Genomic DNA, 21289 nt, shown 5'->3' on the forward strand with positions numbered 1-21289 from the left:
CAAAGTGGTAAAGGATTTATACTCTAGAAACTACAGAACACTTATGAAGGAAATTCAAGGAGACACAAAAAGATTGAAGAGCATTCCATGCTCATGGTTAAGAATAAGCATGTTAAAGTACCTATGCTCCCCAAAGCAATGTATACTTTAAATGTCATCCCCATTAAAATATCAATGGGTCAAATTATTGAAACAAACAATCCTAAAATTTGTATGGAACCAGAAAAGACCCTGAATGATCAAGGAAATGTTGGAAAAGAAAAACAAAGTTGGGGGCATCATGTTGCCTGATTTCAAGCTATATTACAAAACTGTGATCACCAAAATAGCATGGTACTGGCACAAAAACAGACACACAGACCAATGGAACAGATTAGAGAGCCTAGATATGGACCTTCAACTCTATGGTCAAATAATCTTCAACAAAGCAGGAAAAAATATCCCATGGAAAAAGTCTCTTCAATAAATGGTGCTGGGAAAATTAGACAGTTATAGATAGAAGAATAAAACTTGACCATTTTCTTACACCATACACAGAGATAAACTCAAAATGGATGAAAGACCTTAGTGTGAGACAGGGATCCATCAAAATCTTAGAGGAGAACATAGGCAGTAACCTTTTTGACATCAGCCATAGAAACTTCTTTCATGACATGTCTCCAAAGGCAACAGAAGCAAAAGCAAAAATGAACTTTTGGGACTTCATTAAGATAAAAGCTTCCTCACAGCATAGGAAACAGTGAACAAAAGAAAGAGACAAACCATGGAATGGGAGAAGATATTCACAAATGACACTATAGATAAAGGGCTTATATCCATGATCTATAAGGAACTTTTCAAACTCAACACCCACAAAACAAATAATCAAGTGAAAAAACTGGCAGATGACATGGACAGACACTTCTCCAAAGAAGACATACAAATGGCTAACAGATACATGAGAAAATGTTCATCATTGTAAGGATCAGGAAGATTCAAATCAAAACCACATTGAGATACCACCTTACACTATTTAGAATGGCAAAAATGGATAAGGCAAGAAACAACAAAAGTTGAAGAGGTTGTGGAGAAAGGGGAACCCTCTTACATTGTTGGTGGAAATGCAAGTTGGTGCATCCTCTTTGGAAAACAGTGTGGAGGTTCCTCAAAAAGTTAAAAATAGAGCTATCCTTTGACTCAGCAATTGCACTACTGGGTATTTACCCCAAAGATACAGAGGTAGAGGAAAGAAGGGCTATATGCACCCTAATGTTCATAGCAGCAATGTCCATAATAGCCAAACTATGGAAGGAGCCAAGATCTCCTTCAACAGATGAATGGATAAGGAAGATGTGGCCCATACATACAATAAAATATTACTCAACCATCAGAAAGGATGAATACCTGACACTTGCAACAACATGGATAGAACTGGAGGAGATTATGCTAAGTGAAATAAGTCAAACAGAAAAAGACAATGGTTTCACTTATTTGTGGAACATAAGGAATAGCATGGAAGACATTAGGAGAAGAAAGGGAAAAACGAAGAGGGTAATTACAGAGGGAGATGAACCATGAGAGACTATGGACTCCAGGAATCAAACTGAGGCTTTTAGAGGGGAGGGGAGTCGGGGGATGTGTTGGCCCAGTGATGGATAATAAGGAGGGCACATATTCCATGGAGCACTGGGTATTATACACAAACAATAGATCATGGAACTCTACATCAAAAACAAATGATATGCTGTATGGTGACTAATATGACATAAGAACAAATTATTTTAAACAAATTATTTTAAAAATAAATAAATTATTCATATATTTGTTGGACCCATTGTATTGCAAATCCAAACCTTTATACTTCTTCCCCTAGATATGTTACTTGACTGAAATTATCACTGTTCATTTAGTTAACAGTTTTGTTTGGCATACCGATATTGTTTGGTCCATAACAAATTTATGATTTAAGAAATCTAATATGTTTGGAAAAATTTGGAAGACTATTCAGAACATAAACATGAGTAATAATACTTCCTTCCAAATATCTACTGGTAAGTAAAATAAAGCATACATTGAGGTTTGCAGCTCCCTAACTTATGCAAATCATTCACAAAAAGCTAACTTTTCAATAAAAACTTGTATATATGAATTCCCTAACTTTGGTACCACAATTCTATAAGACACATATGATTCATCTATTTGCTTGTAAATGGAAAATATGAGAAGGGCTGAAAAAAAATTTGTATGCCAAATAAGCTTTTCAGTGGGCAAAAATATCTAAATGCCACATCACTTTAATAGAGGCATCATATCATAATGTCAGTTAATTATCTGCTCTACTCATGAAAAAGTGACAGTTTGATTTGAACTGTGGCTATAATTTTATAGATTTCCAATTCACTTTCAAGGTAGCTAAAAATGTTGCTATCTTTATATTATACAATAGAAAATAGACTGACACTTTTTAAAGTATTTATTCAGGTCAAATAAAATAGAAATTCTGTGTTTTTAAAGTGCTTTGGAATAAACCTTAGAAAATCGGATCTTTCCCCCTTTTTTCCTAAAATAGAAAATACCACAAGTATCACTGGGATATTAATATTCTATTAAGCATTTTGAAATTTTATTTAAATAATACAAATTCATATATTTCTAGAAGCCATTTAAGTGTGGAGAATCTTCTAGGGATTCCCATCTATTAGCATTCCACTTGGGCTAGATTGTTTTATGCCAGCTAGGCACACCCAACACTCCTTCTAATGCGGGGAACTAATATCCTGTAATTCTCTTCCTTATGTCAGTCATGATCAGTTTTCCAGTGGGAGAAAGTGAATCAGGAGCCACTTGGCAAACCTCTACTTCACACTGATGGGACCTTTTTACCCTCTCATGTACTTCAGGCAGAAATCTTTCATGGCTCTCTATCATCTTCTCATTTCTTCTCTCCAGAGCATCACAACAACAATGTCAGTCTCTGCTCCTCTCACCAATACATAAGTCCTGATTCTTTCATTTCTCTAATATCCCTAGTTGCTCTCTGTCCTTGGCTGGACCCAGACTGGTACATCACCGAAAGAAGATATACCCTTCATCTCACTGGGGTATTTTTCATGTATGAAAGAATGGACAGCTTGATAGGACACACATGGTACTTTGAGGGAGTACAGGATCACACAAATGTCACCTGGGTCACAAATCATTCTTAGTCTTAGACAGAAAGTGAGCGATTGTCAAGGGCATACTTTATTTTCATAATTACTAGATCTCAGGAAAAATAGGTGTTCTAGAAATTATTTATTCAAACACCTTAAACTTTAGCTATAAATGTGGCTGGTAAAATGAATAACTTGCTCAAGGTAGTTAGTAACTTGTTCTAGTTCATTCGATAGATTAATGGTAGTGCTGGAACCAGAATGTGCTTGAAGAATTTACACTCTGTTAAACATAATTTAGGCAGAATGGTAGTTTGTCTTAGAGTTAATAGCTCAAAGGTGGCACACAAACAGATATTAATGTGTACATATGCAATTTGTATATTGAATTAATATGTAAATACTTGGCTTTGCAAAAAAAAAAATCACTAATGTTGGAAAACTGAGTTCAAGTTCTTCATGTTCTCTAAGGCAAGAAGTTTTTTTCCTCTCCTACTGTACACAGATTTTCTACATTATGAGTTCACATTGACAAAAATTCAGAAAGACTATCAAACTATAACTCTTTCAATTTAACATACACTTATTTCTGGGAGTCCCAAAGATCACCCCCAGGTCAGATGTTTACTAGGAGGTATATAGTCATATTCACCCCAATGTATGAAAGTGAAAGAGTACCAAGCACAATCCGCAAAGGAAAAGTCTCACAGGTAAACTCTGGGTGAGAATAGGGGAAAACTTCCAAAGCTCTTCTCCCAGTGGAGTCTACAGAACACAGTTAATCACCCAATGATGTGTTGTGAGCACATGTGTGTAAAGTTTATTAGAGGCTCAGTACCTAAAGTTTTTATTGGGGGCTCATCATATAGCCACCACCTACCTGTCTGGCAAGTGCACAAATTCCAGAGTCTCAAAAGGAAAACAAGCCTTCAGTCTAAACCATATTGTTTGTTCAAAGAGTTTAGGCACAGCAAGGCACTCTTGCCCACTTATGTTGAGGAAACTCCTACAATTTAAGTTACCAGCTGCTAGCCAAGTACCGGTCTTGTAAACAGGCCTTCCAGAACATAGCAGTTACATCTTCCATAATACTGCACACCCTAATACTCACAACTTGATTGAAAATGTAAATGAAAAACAACCAAAGCTGTTGCCATAGATGTTGGGGACTAAAATTTAGGTAATCCCTTTTAGTTTGGGAATGTTTGGGAAAATAGAGTGATGCTGCTCTCCTTCTGGGATATGGTGAGATCACTATTCTATATAAAATAGCTGCAGGGAAAATGGCTTTGCAGATTTTTTTCTCAGCTGATAGACATTGGTTTCATAGTTGATTTTCCAGTTTTATACACTCACCTAGGCAATATCACTTGACTTACATTATTACATTTGTGTTTTTTCCTCTTGTGGAAATAGAGAATTTTCTATGTCAATATTAGAGGTCAATTCATAGGTACTGTAATGCAAAAACACAATTTTGCCTTCTTCTCCACACCTGTTTAGTAGTTAGGCATTTCCTCCTCTGGGATCTACAGTTAATGGAATGTGTTTCTATAATAATTTATCACATTGTAACATAAAACTCATTAATGTAACTCTGTCTCCCCTTCCACAAACTGTTTCTCCAAGATTATGACAGTATCTACACCTAGTATAGTAAACTACTATTAGCTGCTTAAAAATATTTATTTTCTAATGAGTAAATTCTCTGCATGTATCTGTTTGTACTGAAGTAATGGCTGTTAGCATAAGTAACAATCATTATAAAAACAATAAATCAGGCCTTATAAACCAAAGGCAGAGATAAAATAAAATAGACAATAGACAATGTGAACTATTGAATGTGCTTTTTGTGTTTCTTTGTGCATGATTTATTTAAAAAGCTTCTAGGAGTGTCATTTTCTTATTTGAAAATGACTACAACCTTAGATATTCCTGAATCTTTAAAAGTTGATGTTAGGATAATAGGTTGCAAATATGCATTTAACATTTAAACTGTAAAAATTGAGAGAAAATAAAATGATAACTCTCACAACTTCAAACACAAAGATTATAGCACAAATGACTTCGAAATAAATTGTGCCCAGATAAGTGAAGAGAAGGAGAATAATTCTCTCCTTCTCAAATTGGAAGACTGTTCTCTTTCTATCAAGAGCCAGGAAATCTTATATAAGCCCTCCCACAACAGCAGGCATTTAGAGTCCTACGTTCCTTGGTATTTACGAGCAGCTGTAGCTAGCAGAACTGGAGGAGAGTTCTACCTCCTGGAGTTTTAGAATTTGCAAAGATCTGTGCATAACAAATAGGAACAGAAATAACTAGAGCTATGAAATGAACTTGATGAAAACAGTTCTTAAAATCGGTACTTGAATCAATTCCAACTCTAGAGACTAAGTATTTTCTGCATTAAAATGACAGTCTTCCTACATCGATGTGACCACTTGATAAGACACTTAATTGGATGCATCAAAATCAGGGAAGGGACAGATTAGAAAAAAAAATGGGACAACGAATAAACAAAGCTTATTTTCCATACATTCCCTGGCTGAAGGCTTTCATTAATACCTGGTATGAAATTTTTGATAATAAATATTGGAACCCCATTATAATTTTATGTATTTAAGTTCACTTACAAATTACTAGGCTTTGATTTTTTTTAATGATAATGCTGCTACCATCTACCCAGATCCTCCAGTCTCCCAATTTTTTTCCTAACTTTAGTGAGATAATAATTGACATATTGCATTGTATATGTTTAAGGTACACAGTTTGATGTATTGCAAAATCATTACCATAGTAAGTTTGGTTGGTACATCTTCCACTTCAATTAATTACCTATTTGTGTGTGTGGGGTGAGAATATTTAAGATCTACTCTCTTAGCAACTTGCAAGTATATAATACAGTATTGTCACCTATAGTCACTATTCTACACATTAGTTTCCCAGAAAATGTTTATTTTATAACTAGAAGTTTGTACCCTTTGACCAACATCTCTTCATTCCCCTCAACCCTTGGTAACCACCATTTCACTGTTTCTATGAGTTCAGCTCTTTTAGATTCTACATATAAATGAGACAATACATTATTTGTCTTCTTCTGGTTTATTTCACTAGTATAACGGCCACAAATCTATCCATGTTGTTGTAAATGACAGGATTTCCTTCTTTCTTATGGCTGAATAATATTCCAATATCACATTTTCTTTATCTGTTTACCCATAAACACTTACATTGGGTCGTGCCTTAGATGTTATGAATAATGTTGCAGTGAACAGAGTGAAGATAGCTCTTTAAGATAATGATTGAATTTCCTTTGGATATATACAAAGAAATAGAGTTGCTGGATCATATGGTAGTTGTATTTTTAATTTTTTGAGGAATGTCCATACTGTTTTCCATAGAAGCTGTGCCAATTTATATTCCCACAACTAGTGTACAAGTGTTCCCTTTGCTCTACAATATTATTGACACTTGTTGTCTTCTGTTTTTTTGATAATAGCCATCCTAACAGGATGATAGCTGTGAGGTATGATGTGAGGTGTGATGTGAGGCGATAACTCCATTTTGGTTTTGATTTTCATATTCCTGATGATTAATGTTTGTATGTCTCTGGAAAAATATTTATGTAGGTCCTTTGCCCATTATTTAATTGAATTTGGTATTTTTGCTATTTTTTACTTTTACTGAACTAATTTTTTTCCAGTTATATTGACAAAATAGTTGACATATACTGCTATATAGGTTTAAGGCATACAGCATGATGGTTTGACATACATATGTTCTGAAATGATTATCACAATAGGTTCAGCTAATATCCATCTTCTCATATAGATGTAACGAAAAGGAAGAAAAAAGGAAAGAAATTATCTTTGTGATGAGAACTCATAGAATTTATTTTCTTAATACATTTCCCATAGCTATAACTATGATGTTGCACACTACTCCTGAATGTCTATCTTATCAGTGGAAGTTTGTACTTTTGACCTCCTTTCTTCAACCTCAGTTGCCCTTCCCCCTACCCTCTGCCTCTGGTAATCACAAGTCTGATCTCTTTTTTATGAGTTTTGTTTTTATTCCATCTGTAAATGGTACCATACAGTATTTGTCTTCATCTGACTTACTTCACTTAATACAATACTTTCGAGTTTCATCCACATTGTTGTGAATGGTAGAATTTCCTCATTTTTTATGGCTGAATAATATTCCACTATAGATAGATGATGATAGATTAGACAGGTAGATGATAGATGATAGATAGATAGATAGATAGACAATTTCCTTACCCATTTATCCATCATTGGACACTTAGGTTGTTTCTATGTTTTGGCTCTTGTAAATGCTACTGTAAATATAAGGGTGCAGATGCTTTTTCAAGTTAGTGTTTTGTTTCCTTTAGATATAGTCTCAGAAATAGAATTGCTGGATCTTATGATATTTATATTTTTAAGTTTTTAATGATCCTCCATACTATTTTCCATAGTAGTTCTACCAGTACAATCCCACCAACAATATACAAAAGTTCTTTTTTCTCCACATCTATACCAGCATTAGTTATCTTTTCTTACTGGTGGTGGCCATTATAACTGGTATAAGGTGGTATTTCATTGTGGTTTTAATTTGCATTTCCCTAATGACTATTGATACTGAGCATCTTTTCTTGTACCTGTTGACCTTTTGTATTTCTTCTTTGGAGAAATATCTATTCAGGTCCTTTGCCCATTTTAAAATTTGTTCATTCATTCATTCATTTAACTACTCAGTTGTATGAGTTCTTTATATATGTTGAATATTAATTCCTTTCCAGATATATGCAAATATTTTTTCCCAATCTGTAAATGTCTTGTCTTTTCATTTTTCTTTGATGTGTGGAAGATTTTTAGTTTAATGTAGTACCAATTGTTTTCTTTGTTGTGTTTCTTCTGTTGTAGGTGTCATAGCTGCCCCTCCCAAAAAAATCATTGCCAAGACCCATGTAAAGGAAATTTATCCCTGTGTTTTCTTCTAAGACCTTTATAATTTGGGGTTTTATAGTTAAGCTTTTAATCCATTTTGTATTAGTTTTTGTGAGAGGTGTAAGGTATGGGTTCAGTTTCATTCTTTTACATATAAATAATGATCCCAGCACCAATTTATTGAAGAGACTGTCCTTTCCCCACTAAGTATTCTTGGTTCCCTTGTCAATGTGAATTGACATTATTTTTAAATTTTATTCATCTATATATACGTAAACCTATTTTTTTATTGTTTTCCAATAAAAATAAATCCAGGTATAAGTAATGTGCTTTCTTTTATTTAAAGGTTACTTTTTCTCCATTGTATTTGAGATAAAGTTGTGTTGTTGTTGTTTTGTTTTTCCCCCCTCTGGACTTAGTGACTTGGTCACTTTTCTCCTTCTGGTCATTAAAACAACCACCACTGTTTAATTTGTAGCCTTTCCTATGGGAGCTCCTAGACCCAAATAACAATATGATGTTGCACCATTTTTTTTTTTTTTGGTCTTAGAGAGGTGGAAATGTGGGCTGGACCACACCTCCCTTTTGATCACCTGTATTTATTTATTTTTAAAAAGTAGCTTATTCATTACCATGTTTAACTAAAGGTGTCTACAAATGAGTAGGACCAAAAGGCCTTTATTAAAAAAGCAACAACTTTCTGCCAGACTTCTCTTTACCACCCTCTCAGTTGAATTTGTGAATTTTTTTCTTTTTTTTTTTTTTTTTTGAGATAGCTGAATCTATATCTCAGAAAATATGGTTATAGCACTATTTCTCAAGTTATCTACTTCAAATTTATCTATTGATTTTGCTATGTTAGGTGAGGACTTAGATTACCTATATTCTACTCATTCTCTGTAATACCTACCTTTATAGTTAGACCTTTTTATTTGTTTTTATTTTGGTAATTATAAGTTTTTATTTGTTTATTTATTTATCTATTTACTCACTTACTTATTTGAGAGAGAACAAGCAAGAGAGAGAGAGCATGAGCCGGGAAGGGACAACAGACTCATTGCTGAGCAGGGCATCCAATGCAGGGCTTGACCCCGGGACCCTGGGATCATGAACTGAGCTGAAGGCAGATGCTTTCATCTGCCTTCATCATTGACTGAGCCACCCAGGCATCCCAAGTTGTACATTTTTTTTTTAAATTTACTTATCAGTTTTCTATTTTTAAATATTTATAATAGTTTTATTACATCAGCTATAAACCATGTATTTTTTAAAAATATTTTTCTTTAAGGTGTCAAGTTAGTTTGTGTATTTGGGATTTTTCTATTTTTTTGAGTGAGGCTTGGATGACTATATTTCCCCCTTATGACCTCCTTTGCAGTATCCCATAGATTTTGGACTGGTGTGTTTTTGCTTTCCTTGATTTCCATGTTCAAGTTCCTATTTGATTTCCTGGTTGACCCAAATATTTTTAAGCAGGGTGACCTTTAACTTGCAAGTGTTTGAATTCCTTCCACATTTTTTTTCTTGTGATTGAGTTGCAGTTTCAAAGCACTGTGGTCTGAGAATATGCAGGGAATAATCTCAGTCTTTTGGTATCAGTTGAGACCTGATTTGTGACACAGTATGTGGTCTATTCTGGAGAAAGTTCCATGTGCATTTGAGAAGAATGAGTATTCCGTTGTTTTAGGGTGGAATGTTCTGTATTTATCTATGAGGTCCACCTGGTCCAGTGTGTCGTTCAAAGTTCTTATTTCTTTGTTGATTTTCTGCTTGGATGATCTATTGCTGAGAGTTGAGTATTGAGGTGTCCTACCATTAACATATTATTATCAATATGTCTCTTTATTTTGGTTAACAGTTGGCTTATGGAGTTGGCAGCTCCCATGTGGAGGGCACAGATATTTACAGTTGTTAGATCCTCTTGTTGGGTAGGCCCTTTAAGCATGATATAGTGTCCTTCTGTATCTCTTACTACAGTCTTTAGCTTAAAATCTAATTTGTCTGATATGAGAATTGCTACCCAGCTTTCTTTTAAGGTCTGTTGGCATGAAAAATTGTCCTCTCACTTTCAGTCTGGAGATATCTTGAGGTTCAAAATGAGTCTCTTGTAGAGAGCATATGGATGGGTCCTGTCTTATTATCCAGTATGCAGCCCTGTGTCATTTCATGGGAGCATTCAGGCCATTCACTCTGAGAGTGATTACTGCAAGATATGACTTTATTGTCATCATGTTGCCTGTGAAGTTCATGTTTCTATAGATTGTCTCTATATATTTCTGTTCTCTATCACTCTTGGGATCTTTCTCCTTTTGTAGAACCTTCCTTAATATTTCTTGCAGGGCGGCTTGGTGATCACATATTCTTTGAGTTTCTGCCATTCTTGGAAGCTCCTTGTCTCTCCATCCATTCTGAATGAGGTCTTAGTCCATTTTGTCTGCCACAGCAAAATACAATAAACTGGGTGGCTTATACATAGCAGAAATTTATTTCTCACAATTATGTATGCTGGAAAGTCCAAGATCAAAGTACTAACAGATTTGGAATCTGGTGAGAACCCCCCTTCATGTTTCACAGATTACTATCTTCTTTCTATTTCCTTTCTCTGTCCCCACAAGATGGAAGGGGCTAGGAAGTTCTCTGGAGCCTCTTTTCTAAGGATACTGATCCCATTCATGAGGACTATTACCTTGTGACCTAATAATATCCCATGGTTTCACCTAATACCATCCATCATCTTGGAGGTTAGGTTTCCATATATGCATTTGGGGGTGCATGGGGAGGAATTTAGGCTTTCAGATCATAGCAGCTTTACTTTAGAAAACAAGGATATTAACATTCTTTCCCTATGATTTTGTTTTCCTTTTCTTTCCATTTCTTAAATTCTATCACTTGTGCTTTTTCTCTATTTCCATTTTACTTAAAAATCATATAAAGTATTTTCTATTTTATGTTTGTGCTGATTCTAAAATTTCAAAGCTAACAAAGATTGTCTAACCAGATATGCCTATACAAAAATCAGGGACAGCCAACCTAAATAATGTACTATGAGCAATAGAATAAAGATCACAATGCAGGATTTTTGTTTGTTTGTTTTTTGTTTTTTGTTTTTTTCCCCACATTCTTTCCATTGACAATGGGATTAAAGACTTTTTTTGTTTAAGCCTGTCTGGGCTCTGAGACAGTTCTGACAAATAGGACATGGGAGAAGTAAGCTGTATCACTCTAAGGCCCTCAATTTAAGAGATTGCCGCTTCCATTTCTGTGTCTTAGAAGACCATTTGTGGGGGTGCCTGGGTGGCTCAGTGGGTTAAGCCTCTGCCTTCGGCTCAGGTCATGATCCCAGGGTCCTGGGATCGAGCCCCACATCAGGTTCTCTGCTCCGCGGGAAGCCTGCTTCCTCCTCTCTCTCTCTGCCTGCCTCTCTGACTACCTGTGACCTCTGTCTGTCAAATAAATAAATAAATAAAATCTCAAAAAATAATTAAAACAAAAAGAAGACCATCTGTGATTCCTCAAGTACCACTGAAGCAAGTCTGACTTCCTTGAGGCCATAATGCTGAAGATGTATGTGCAAACTTATTCACAGTCACAATGGGACCTGTTTTTTTGTCCATTTCTTCTAAGGCAATAGACTTAAGAGTGAATCAGTTTTGGGGTACCTGGGCATCTCAGTTAGGCATATGCCTTTGGCTCAGGTCATGATCCTAGGGTCCTGGGTTCCAACCTCACATGGACCCCTCTGCTTACTGGGGAGTCTGCTTCTCCTTCTCCCTCTGCCTGCTGCTTTGCCTACTTGTGTGCTTTCTCTCTCTCTCTCCCTATCAAATAAATAAATAAAAGCTTAAAGGAAAAATAAAAGAGTGAATCAGTCTTATAATCCCCATACCTGTTCAGCAGCTGTCTGAGTCCTACTGCATAATCTCAGTTTATGCCATATGAAATAGCAGAATCGTTGAGCTAATCAATGCCCATATTCCTAATCTATAATATTGTGAGACTTAATAAAATGATTGTTGCTATAAGTCATTATATTTCAGGATTAATTTTTTTTTTAATGTTGCAAAAGATAACTAGGGGAGCATTGCATTTCCTTATTTGTTCAAGATTTTTCTTTTCCTAAAGCTTTTACTGGATTTTCCTTTTTAACTTATAAAATTTGTCTATATTATATGATTATTTTCAAATGATATATCATATCATCTTTTCTCATGAGTCTTCTTTACCCCCAGAAATCTCCCTCCATGTTCTCATTGCTTAATTTCTACATACTGTGATGGCTAATTTAATGATTGGTATTTTTTGGTCTGGTACAAAGTTGTCATCCTGGGACCTCCCTTTACTATTGTTTTAATGAGATTAAAGTTTCCTGATCTCATATCTTCCACTTTCATGTTTTAATTCACTTATTTAGATAACATGTCTGTGAGATATTTGCTAAGACAGAATGCTTCAGAGGTAAATGTTCTTATTCCTTACATACTAAAAAAAAAATCTTTTTGGCTCTTTCTCATGACCACATAGATTTGACTTTAGGATGGATATATATATATATGTTTTTTTCCCCTGATCTTTAAAGTAATATTTCTATTGTCTTCTAAGATATTGTATTTCATAAGAAGAAGTCAGTGTTAGTTTTATTCTAATTCTGGATAATCTCTTTTATGCCTTAGGTGTTTCTTTTCATTACTTGTACGGACCCATTTTCACAAGTGATTTTTTTTGTGAGTAAAGTGGTTTTTCTGGCATATTCAAGTAATAGATTAGGAAAGAAAAAAATCCCTGCTACTTTTTTTTCCCTCATTTTTTTTAAGTTTCTCTCTGTGTAGAGATTTTTGAAAATGGTATCTGAAATAATTAATGTTAAGGATCTGCTACTGGGAGATAACTTAACCAGTTAGTGGTTGGTATAAAAAAGACTTTAAAAATAGAAATAAAGAATTATGGCACAGGCCATTCAATTACTGTTATTATACATGGTTAGTAGTCAGCTGCCCTGGTTAATGTTAAGACAATTTATTAGAAATTGTGAACAATGATATACTTTTGTTTCTTAAGTTTTAAAAATTATTGATTACTTTTCATGATTAATAAAGATAATCTTGAGTTTGATTTTTTTCTCATTTATCTTATAAATTATTCACTTCTCCCTCAAAACTCTAAGAGAGTTAGAGTTGTGCTGATATGTGAAGGTCCTAACTTCATGGGAGGTTAGAATTTTGGAGTTATATACCACTCTGATTTTATTTATTTGTTTGTTTGTTTGTTTAAAGATTTTATTTATTTATTTAACAGAGAGGGAGACTGAGAGAGAGGGAACACAAGCAGGGGTAGTGGGATGCTTCCTGCTGAGCAGGGAGCCTGATTAGATCTCAATCCCAGGACTCTGGTATCACGACCTGAGCCAGAGGCAGATGCTTAATGACTGAGCCACCCAGGCACCCCTGATTTTCAAACTTTAAGTGCAATAATGCACTATAGGAAAATGAAAATGGAATTAGTTCATATCAGAGATTTATAGGATTTCTATTTCAAACAGATGTTGGTAATACAGAAAAAAATGACAGTAACTAAAGCATTTTAAAGTAGAGGCAATAAATCAACTGGTTAAAAAAGAAGAATAGGGAAGGAAAGGAAAGAAGAAAAAAAAAGAAAAAGGAAAGGAAAGAAAAGAATAGTGCAGGCACAAGAAAATATAAACATCCAATTGCACATATTATGAATAATGTGCTTTGTGCACACAATTGACATTATGGAAGGTTAAGCTCATGAATAAAGGATTAAAAAATCAGTTATAATGAATTAAGAATGCATTCAATATTGTTCATTTTCTTCCCATATTATAATGTGAACTTTAAAAAAAAATTTTTTTTAATCATTTATCTTTCTTCCAAGCTATAAAGTGATTCTTGGTGACTCTTTCCTTTCATTTTAATTTAATAAGTAAATAAATTTATTTATCTATTTATTTATTTTTTGTTCAAAGGTGATTTTATTAAAGCATGGGGATAAGACTCATGTGAAGAAAGAGCTGCTGCTAACTCTTTCCTTTTAGACAGGATTTTTCTGTTTTATTCTACAGAAATGGCTGGTTTTATATTCTCAGTCAGAAATAAATTTACTTCTGTAATTGTAACTCCTGGTTCACCATTAAAAGGGAAAATAAGGAAACCACTGATGCAGAGAACTTGATATTTGAAATATGTACAAATGCAAATTGATACAAAGATGCATTGATAGAGGCATACAGTTTTTATTTGATGATTACTTGAGCTAACTGATTTTTACTAAATCTTTTAGTGACTTCCTATATTTAGCCCTCTTCATCCTCACCTCATACCCACTGTGTACCACAAATATTTACAAATGTAAATATTAGTAAATCTTTGACTCAAGAATTTAAAAATATAAGTCTCTATATGAAATACCTTTAAGCACATTCTTTGCTCTATATTCTTACCTGACACTGAGTAATACCTGTTCTGCATATCTCACAGAATAGTTATAAAATCATATGAAATAATATACATGAAGTATCCTTTAATAAAGGTCATATGCAATAATATACATGAAATATCCTTTAAAAATAGAAGGTACCATATTACTATAAAGTGTTTTAAGTTTTTGTTTTCTAAGATTTTGACTAACTTTTTGAGGTGAAACCATGGATGCTATTAATAAAATGGAAAGGCCAATAAGATCCTGATAAAATATTCAAGAATAATAAAGATCTGCATAAGCTCTTCCTTGGATTCAGTGAAGTCTAATGCTTTTAACCCCTCCCTCCCACTCCTACACATATCCACAGATCCCCCACCCAAATATAGAGTATCAGTGGAATGGTGTCACTTAGAACCTCTAAGACACTAATAGGCCTCCAGATCAGACCCTGACACCTGAAGAATGCCATCTTAGTTTTATTTTTTGAATATTTTATTTATTTATTTGAGAGAGAGAGCAGGAGGGAGGGTAGAGGCAGAGAGAGGAAGACAAACAGACTCCTCACTGAGCAAGGAACCCAATACAGGGTTCGATTCCAGGACCCTGAGATCACAACCCAAGATAAAGTCAGACACTTAATCAACTGAGCCACCCAGGGACCCCAACCATCTTACTTTTAAGCTATTACTCTAAAGAAATAATTCATCATATGTGCAATACTCCAGCAAGTATAGTGATTGTTTTAACAGCACTGAAACCAAAGTTACTTTTTTAGTGCATATATCCATCCAATGAAATGAGGGCTACATTATCGCCACAAGTAGAATCTATTTGGCAGATTTAAAAAAAGAAGGTGCTAAAAATTTGCCACTTGATATTCTTGAAGTAATAAATACTTTTTTACACAGTATATTGCCAGGGTGTAAATTTTGATTGAAAACAATAAATTCATAGCTTTAGTCAGAGTAAGTGGACTCATTACCTTTTTAAAATATTTGTTTATTTATTTAATTATTTATTTATTTGACAGAGAGAGCACAACTTGGGGGGAGGGAGAAGCAGACTCCCAACCAAGCAGGGAGCCTGATGTGGGGCTTGATCCAGGACTTTGGAATTGCGACCTGAGCCAAAGGCAGATGCTTAACTGAGCCACCCAGGGATCCTGACTCATTATTTTTTACAACTTTTGTTTTATTTTATTTTAATTTCATTACTTAACATATATTATTATAATTAAGTGGTTCATCACTTGCATATATCACCCAGTACTCATTGTATCTTGTGCCCTCCTTAATGCCCATCACCCAGTTACCCTATCCTCCATTTAGAAATATTACTCATCCATCAAAAAAAAAAATAAAATAAACCTTACCATTTTCAAGGACATGGATGGAACTAGAGAGTATTATGCTGACTCATTACTTTTAATTTAAAAAAAAAAGATAATTCTCTCTGTCTCTTACTCCCATTACTCTCTGTACCCACATGATTAGGTTTCTCTAGGGTCATTTTGTACTTCCCTCATCCCTCTTTCATTGCAATATGAAGAAACCCGGGATGGCGGGACCGCGGTGGCGGGCGGCGGGGCCCCTGGGGGCGGGCCGGGCTGCGGTTGACCCCGGCGTTCCTGCTCCCGGGGCCTCAGACCTCTTGCGCGCGCAGATTAAAAATCAAGACACAAACCAGATGCAACCGTTTCTTGACATGGAGAACCAAACCCATAATGCGATGGGAGCTTCTCCTTGTGAGGCCGAACTTCAGGAATTAATGGAGCAAATTGACATCATGGTAAGCAACAAAAAATTGGATTGGGAAAGGAAAATGCGGGCTTTGGAGACACGATTAGATCTTCGGGATCAAGAGTTGGCAAATGCACAAACATGCTTGGATCAGAAAGGCCAAGAGGTGGGCTTACTTAAGCAGAAGCTGGACAGTCTGGAAAAATGTAACTTAGCAATGACGCAAAATTATGAAGGACAACTGCAAACCCTAAAAGCTCAATTTTCCAAACTGACGAATAGCTTTGAGAAACTGAGACTACACCAGATGAAACAAAGTAAAGTTCGGCGAAAGGAGTTACCGCACCTCAAAGAAGAAACACCCTTTGAACTGAGCAACTTGAACCAGAAATTAGAGAAACAGGCACAAAGTTACCAAACTCAACTCAGCGGTAAAAAGCAGTGCTCAGAAGACAGCAGCTCAGAAGATCCTCGGTTGATGTGCGACCCGGATCATAGTTGCGAAGCCAGTGGAAGAGATGAGTTCATTATTGAAAAACTAAAGTCAGCTGTGAGTGAAATAGCATTAAGCAGGAATAAGTTACAAGATGAAAATCAGAAGCTCTTACAAGAACTGAAGATGTACCAAAGACAGTGCCAGGCCTTGGAAGTAGGACTCTCAGAGGTGAAAAGTGAGTGACAGTCACGTGATGATCTCTTGAGAATCATAGAAATGGAACGATTGCAGCTGCACAGAGAATTATTTAAAATAGGAGAGTGCCAAAATATTCAAGAAAGTGAAAAAAGACTTGAATCATCTTATTCACCTTCTACTAAAGAATCAGAAAGGAAGAGGAAAGAGCTGTTTTCAGTGAACCTAGATCAACCAAATCATGAAAAAGAATTGAACAAGATAAGAAGGCAACTCTATCAGGAGGAAGAGGACCACGGCTCTGAGCAGGAAAGAATGAGGAACGAAATCTCTGACCTAACCGAGGAGCTTCATCAGAAAGAGATCACTATAGCAACTATCATGAAGAAAGCTGCCCTTCTGGAAAGACAGTTAAAAATGGAGTTAGAAATCAAAGAAAAAATGTTAGCAAAACAACAGGTCTCAGATATGAGATATAAAGCTGTCCGAATGGAAAACACACACCTGAAAGGAATGATGGGAGATTTAGATCCTGGACGGTACATGGCTATGGACTTCACTAACATGGAACACTCAAGGCATACATTTATTAACAAACTGGAACACGAGAATGAAAGGCTCTGAAATGATCTTGCAAAACTTCGTGTCAATGGCAAATCAGCATGGGCTAACCAAAATATCTATGAGGAAATGGGACAGTACACCTATCAAAACCAAGTAAAAATGGAAAAACATGAAGATAGTCTCCCCCAGATATAGTCTTTCCAGCCTCTCTGGCTGCACAGCATTTCCTTCTGGAGGAAGAGAAACGAGCAAAAGAATTTGAGAAACTTCTAAATACGCATATTGATGAACTGCAAAGACATACAGAATTTACTCTTAATAAATACACCAAGCTAAAACAAAATAGACAAGTATGAGCTTTTAAACTCTTTTATTTTCTTCCCCCACCCCAAGAAAAAAAAGCTCTGGCAAAATATTTACAAAGCTGAATAATGAAACTGAGAAATTTTGTTCTGTTTTCTTAAGAAATCATTTCTGTTAGGCAGCTAGAAAATATTTTGTTCGATAAAGCTGTTTGTATTTCTACATTTACATAGTAAATTGTTTGGCTGCAGAGTAATGAGAAAATAAACGTTGACTACTCTAAAAGAGATTTGTTTCCCAGTCTAAGGAATATTGTGGAATTCAATATGGGGCTTTCCCCCACTTGAATCATGTATACTGAAAATGCATTTCGTCTGTAACACAAAATGAGGGAAAGGGAATGCCGCCTTCCAAATACCAATGCATCGAGCACAGCTCACTTGTTCTAGGTCTGGAAACTCGAGGATTTTTAAGAACGAAAAGACATTATTTTGAGCTATGTCAACATCCTAAAATTTCTTTTAGGAAAAAAAAAAAAACAGTACAGCTTTACTGGTTTTGTGTTCATCCTTGTAATGTCTCTGTTTTAACACAATGAGACATGGAACATGCTGTTTACACATTTAACATATATGTGCCAGCCAGAGATTAAAGCTTTCCTGTTAATGTTAACTACTTCGTGGACATGAACAAGATCAAGAAGATATAAAATATTACTGTTGTGACATTCTTCTCTGTAATACCTCTGTTGTTAATATAATAAAGGAATACGAAATTCTGTGAACTGAAAACATAAATGCCAAATCTGTATACAACAGTAATAGCATGGTAGTGGACAATAAAATTCAAGTTACAAAAAAATATATATATAAAGAAACCCATAGTAGTCTCCCCTGCATACCCAGATCTTAAATGTTGATCATCAACAAATGTTACTTGATTGAATTGTATTTATTAGATAATTATGAACTTAAAGGATGTGGATCTTATACATTGAATGTTTCAGGTGAAGAATGGAAGCATATTAATTTCCATGACTGGAAGCTGTCATGCTCAACTATTTGAACTCTGAAATTTTAGAGTCCCCAGCAAATGAATATCAGCAAATCCATTTCTTGCAATAAGTTTCTTCATCCATAAAGCTCTTCCAATTGCTGACAGATGATCTATCACTTTGTCTTAAGATATTATAGTGAAAATAACTAAGTGAATTATTGGTATAATATGGAGAGCTAAAAAGAATTAAATGGGTATGGTTTGCCAGTTGTCTGATTGCAGTACTATTTCATACTTTCTGGGGCACTGTCATGTAGGAAAGTACTATCTACTTGTTTTCAGAAACTAGGATTCATGGCAAGCCTGTTATCCTTATAGAGATCACAGCTTACTTAACCCAATTTAATTATACTGGGAAGTGTTTTTTACATATTTGAGACATTTTGTGAGAGGAATATTATTAATTATCAATAAACATGGTGAATCATTCCACATATCACACCTAAATATGTGATGCCTTTATTGCCATATTTTTCCAATTTTGTTAAATGAATAGTTCTTTTTCATTTGATTATTTTCATTTCCCTCATGCTAAATAATTTCTAAACACTTTTAAACTATTTTTTTATTTATACATACTCCCATAACTTCCTATAGGAATCTGAGGCCGCTAAGGAGATGTTTGAATGTAGAGAAGTAGCCATATATCCTGGACTTGGGTGTGATAATATTTAAACACGTATTTGATATTGCAGTGGCAAGTGGACATTACTGAAAAATACACATTTAATGACTATTTATTTCTTCTGAAAATATTTGCTATGTGGAAGATAGTGAGGTAGTAGTAATGCAAAAGACAATAGAATAAGAATGCCATTGTGCTCATATTGAATCCGGGTTCCTAAATTCCTTGCTGTGAGACATTATGCCAGTCATTTAACCTCTTTTTGATCAGTTTCGTTATGAGAAAAATGGGTTTTATAATAGGACCTAGTTCTATAAATTTTGTTCTTTTTCCCCTATGGATGAAATACATATAAATGTCTTGCAATATTATCAAGCATGGAAAAAGAGAATAAGGATTTTCTGCACTCCTGTTACCTTTTTTTTTTTTTTTAAGATTTTATTGAATTATTTGAGAGAGAGAGAGAGAGAGAGAGAGCCTGAGCAGAGGGGAGGGGCAGAGGGAGAGGGAGAAGCAGACTCCCCTCTGAGCAGGGAGTCCCATGTGGGGCTCCATCCCAGGTCCCTGGGATCATAACCTGAGCGAAAGACAGATGCCCAACCAATTAAGCTACCCAGGCACCCCAGCATTCTTGGTACTTATACCTTATATGAGTTGTATTGTCATTAAGAGAGAGATTGGCAGAAAAAGAAGACAGTAAGTGTGAAGAATGAAGAGAATATAGAGATACAACCAAAGGATAATGCCTTGCTTATGACACGTGATGAATACAACCTGGATAACAGCTACTTAAACAAAAATAAACTCATCTTGTTTGAGTCCCTCTATCATTCACGTGAGAAAACAAATGTCTGCTGTATTGAGAGTACTTTCTCAAGTTGGTAGAAAAATGTATAGCAAGATTACCACGTAGGCTTCACTAGAACTCTCACTCTTAGCTGTTTCAACTCGCCACCACTTCCAATAAACTTGACATGAAGCACTACGTGTACCACGGCAGCAAATTTTCTTTCCAAAGCTCAAGTGAATTTTTTCTGAACTAGGGAGGGAAAATGTAGTTGCACTCCAGAAAGTGTAGTGTGCTGGATCCTAAATCCTAGATCCAGTCTACTTTGCATTTTGTGCATTTTAGCATGCCATTTGGTTTCCTTGAATTCTTTTCTAATTAAAAAGTACGTTAAAACCAAATAAAACAACAACAAAAAAAGAACTAAACTAGATAATCTCAATTACTCCTTACAAATTTGTTGCATAGAGAACTGTGTTACCTCCAACAATGACAGTATTAAATTCTTATTTGAAGTCAATGAATATTTTTTGACTATATTTCAGAAATATAGCTGGAAATGGAGGTTTTACCCACAGGGGAAACCCTCGTGAGAGAGATTTCAACTAAAGAAAATCAAAGATCAATAAGTCAGTAAACATAAAATGAGTACAGTCTTGCAAAGCTGAGGGGGGTTTTCAGTGTCGTATGGATCCAGCTTAAGATCTGTCTCTTGCTATTTTAGCCTGTATGAATCTCAATCTCCACCATTTTAAAATGTGGATTATACTGTGAATATTTTGAGCAATTCCCCAGAACTAATTTCTCTCTAATCTCTTTCCAACAGTCTGTGGTTTTAACTTGCAAAATCTGGTGGTTTTAGAAAGTTGACCCAGGGGCGCCTGGGTGACTCAGTGCATTAACTGTCTGCCTTCAGCTCAGGTCATGAACCAGGAGTCCAAACCCTGCCTTGGGCTCTCTGCTTCTCCCTCTCCCACTGTCCCTCTACCTGCTTGTGTTCTCTCTCTCTCAAATAAATAAATAAAATTTTTTAAAAAGAAGAAAAAAAATAGAAAGCTGGCTC

General features: G+C 35.2%; 1 protein-coding gene across 1 annotated transcript; it reads left to right on the plus strand.

Annotated features, from left to right (window-relative positions):
* The first annotated feature begins 16183 nt into the window (after positions 1 to 16183).
* LOC131830384 (deuterosome assembly protein 1-like) lies at positions 16184 to 18051 on the plus strand. The gene is given in 2 exon segments (XM_059172651.1): positions 16184 to 17630; positions 17633 to 18051. Coding segments are annotated over 2 exon segments (1602 nt in total). The 5' UTR covers positions 16184 to 16207; the 3' UTR covers positions 17812 to 18051.
* Positions 18052 to 21289: the final 3238 nt, after the last annotated feature.

This window comes from Mustela lutreola, chromosome 4 (genome assembly GCF_030435805.1).
Source record: "Mustela lutreola isolate mMusLut2 chromosome 4, mMusLut2.pri, whole genome shotgun sequence".
Lineage (NCBI taxonomy): Eukaryota > Metazoa > Chordata > Mammalia > Carnivora > Mustelidae > Mustela > Mustela lutreola.